The sequence below is a fragment of the Rhipicephalus microplus genome, unplaced genomic scaffold (assembly GCF_043290135.1).
Source record: "Rhipicephalus microplus isolate Deutch F79 unplaced genomic scaffold, USDA_Rmic scaffold_39, whole genome shotgun sequence".
Classification (NCBI taxonomy): Eukaryota; Metazoa; Arthropoda; class Arachnida; order Ixodida; family Ixodidae; genus Rhipicephalus; species Rhipicephalus microplus.
Genome location: NW_027464612.1, coordinates 1,523,556 through 1,526,533, shown reverse-complemented (window position 1 = coordinate 1,526,533; position 2,978 = coordinate 1,523,556). Strand labels below are relative to the sequence as shown.

General features: G+C 42.4%; 1 protein-coding gene across 1 annotated transcript; it reads left to right on the top strand.

Moving 5' to 3' along the window:
* The first annotated feature begins 1,417 nt into the window (after positions 1–1,417).
* Positions 1,418–2,525, top strand: LOC142786937 (uncharacterized). Its single transcript, XM_075884607.1, has one exon. It carries the CDS (start codon positions 1,438–1,440, stop codon positions 2,440–2,442), a length of 1,005 nt encoding a protein of 334 aa, XP_075740722.1. The 5' UTR covers positions 1,418–1,437; the 3' UTR covers positions 2,443–2,525.
* Positions 2,526–2,978: the final 453 nt, after the last annotated feature.

Sequence of the window (2,978 nt, the reverse complement as noted above, 5' to 3'; positions counted from 1 at the left end):
TGTCAGTTAGACTTTTCATTGAGTCTAGAAAGTAAAATGCCAGGAAAGTACACAAAAGAAATAAGGCAGTTAAAAAACCAATTGGAGGCAATTGACATTGAAAAATATAGAGGTGTGGTGATAAGGGCACGTGCAGAAAAATTATCTCTCGGCGAAACACCAACAAAGCGTGCACTTGGGGATGAAAAAAGATACGCCAAGCGAAATGAAATCAAAGCGATTGCAACTGATAGCGGTATTGTACGTGAAGCGACAGCAATTGAGCAAGTATTTGTTGAATATTTCCGAGGCTTACTTGGCCGAAAAGTGAAGGCAGAGGAAGGGTTTGAGGATCAGTTTCTGCATTTGATACCAAAGCTCTCTGATAACGAGAGAGAGCAGCTGGAGATAGCGATTGAAGTGTCCGAAATAGAAAAGGCTATTGACGACCTAGCGGCTGGCAAAGCACCGGGACCTGATGGATTTGGTGCCGCATTGTACAAGACTTTTAAAGGTGTTATTTCTGTTGCCTTACATCGTGTCTTCACGGAGGCTATAAGATTAAAGGTTCTGCCCGGCTCATTTAAAAAGACGCACGTAATACTCATACCGAAAACTGACGACCCCAAAAAATTATTGTCCGTCAAGTCGTACCGACCAATCAGTTTAGCCAACACAGACTATAAAGTGTTTATGAAGGTTCTTGCAGGCAGGTTGCAAAGGATGATGAAAATACTAGTTGGACCACACCAGACTTGTGGTATAAAAGGACGCACAATAAATACAAATGTTCATGTAGCGAGAAGCGTGCTGGAGAGTTGCGATGTGTTTGGTAGCAAGGTTGCAATATTGCAATTAGATCTGGAAAAAGCCTTTGACCGTGTAAATCATGATATCCTTTTTCTGATACTAGAATATGTTAATGTAGGGTCTGTTATTTTGGAAGGGGTAAAAATGGCCTATAGAGAGTGCTTTACGAGTCTTGTAATTAATGGGCGACTTACTGAAAGCTTTCAAGTGACAAACGGTGTGCGGCAAGGTGATCCCATTTCGGCTTTATTATTTGCAATATATATGGAACCTTTCTGCATGAAGATTATTAGCAATGAAACAATAAAAGGGTATCAGCTAATGAACAGTGAAGTTAAAATGCTAACATATGCCGACGATATTGCCGTGTTTTGTAGCGATAAGGAAAGTGTCAGTGAAGTGATACGTCATGTGGACTATTTTTGCAAGATGACAGGCAGTGCAGTAAACTGGGACAAATGCCTAGGCTTGTGGCATGGTTCTTGGGAGACCACCCCACAAAACTTTGCAAATATGAACTGGTCACTTGTACCGACGAAGTATCTCGGAGTACCCCTCCAGCATTACCAAAACACGGATGATTACTGGAAAGAGATATGTGAGAGCACTCGTGAGAAGACAAGAAACTGGGGTGGTAGGGAACTTTCTATGTTTTCTAGAGCGACTGCATGCAATTGGTTCATTGTTTGCAAAGTATGGTATGTTCTGCAGTTCCTATTTATGTCAAGAGCAAATGTGCAGAAATTGCATCGAGTCTTAGCTGTGTTTGTTTGGGGGTCGGTTTGGGAGCGTACGAGTCGAACAAACTTATTTCATTCACTAAGAAATGGTGGTTTAGGATTGGCTCACCTCTTCCTCAAGCAAATTGTGTCTAGATATATTTTTTTACGCGACCAATGTAACCCGTTTGTGAGAACATTTCTACAAATTGTACTTTCTAATAAGATTCCTGATTATGTGGTATCAAGTATGTCTGTGAAATGTAACCTACGTGGATATTTAAGAGAAGTTATAATGGCATATGAAATACTGAAAGTGAGATTTTCAATGGAATATTTATCTGTTGTAAAGAGAAAACGTCTTTACAGAGATTTACGTGACGTAATGCTGCCTCAGCCTATCTACAGATCAGTATACCAGGTTGGTGCTGAACGTGACGTATTGAAGAGAGTGAAAATGATGACCGTACGCGCAAGTGCAAAGACATTTTTTTTTCAGCTGCACAGCGGAACATTGCCCGTAAAACCATGGTTGCAAGAAAAGGGTTTCTTTGTTCCGTGGTCGATGGACTGCCTTATCTGTAAGAAACCCGAGACTGTCAACCACATTTTTCTTGATTGCTGGGATGCTGTTTTTCTGTGGGACATTCTGCAGCGTACCTTGAAAAAGGACTTGCCTATCACACCACACGGTATTAGATTCTTGGCTGTAGAAAATGAGGATGGTGTGCCTTATGATATGTTTATGTTGCTTGTGCTTCACAGCGTGTGGCGAACTAGAATGGCAGTAAGACACGTAGATAAAGATGCCCGATGTGCGCATGAATACTTCACGGAAAGTATTGTATACATAAGAGACGTGTTATCTTCCAGAGAAGAAAGACCTGAATGGGTGTCGTTGTTGAATGTGTTGGCTACAATGAAGCAGTTTTAAATGAAACCAGTCACAGCCAGGCTGGTGTTTTTTTAAACTTGTTTAAAAGTGATCGTAAATTGTATTTCTTTTGTGCGAAGCCGGCAATAAAGAAAAAAAAAAAAGTCTTCATGGCGCAATCGGCTAGCGCGATCGGCTGTTAACCAAAAGGTCGGAGGTTCGAGCCCACCCAGTGGTAGTAAGGCGCTTTTTTTTTCTTTGGGCTGATAGATTTGAAGATATGTTCTGATGGTGGTGAGAGTGGAGCACGATTGTCTCCGTGGCGCAATTGGCTAGCGCGATCTGCTGTTAACCGAAAGGTTGGAGGTTCGAGCCCACCCGGTGGTGGTGCGGCGCTTTTTTTTTGGGCTGATAGCTTTGAAGATATGTTCTAATTGTGGTGAGAGTGGCGCAGGACTGTCTCCGTGGCGCAATTGGCCAGCGCGATCGGCTGTTAACCGAAAAGTTTGAGGTTCGAGCCCTCCCGGGAGTGGTGTTTTGCTTTTTTCTTTGCGCTGATAGCTCTGAAGATATGTTCTGATGGTGGTGAGAGTGGA

Coding starts and splice junctions, on each gene's coding strand:
- LOC142786937 (XM_075884607.1), top strand. CDS start 1,438: ATGTTTTCTAGAGCGACTGCATGCAATTGGTTCATTGTTTGCAAAGTA.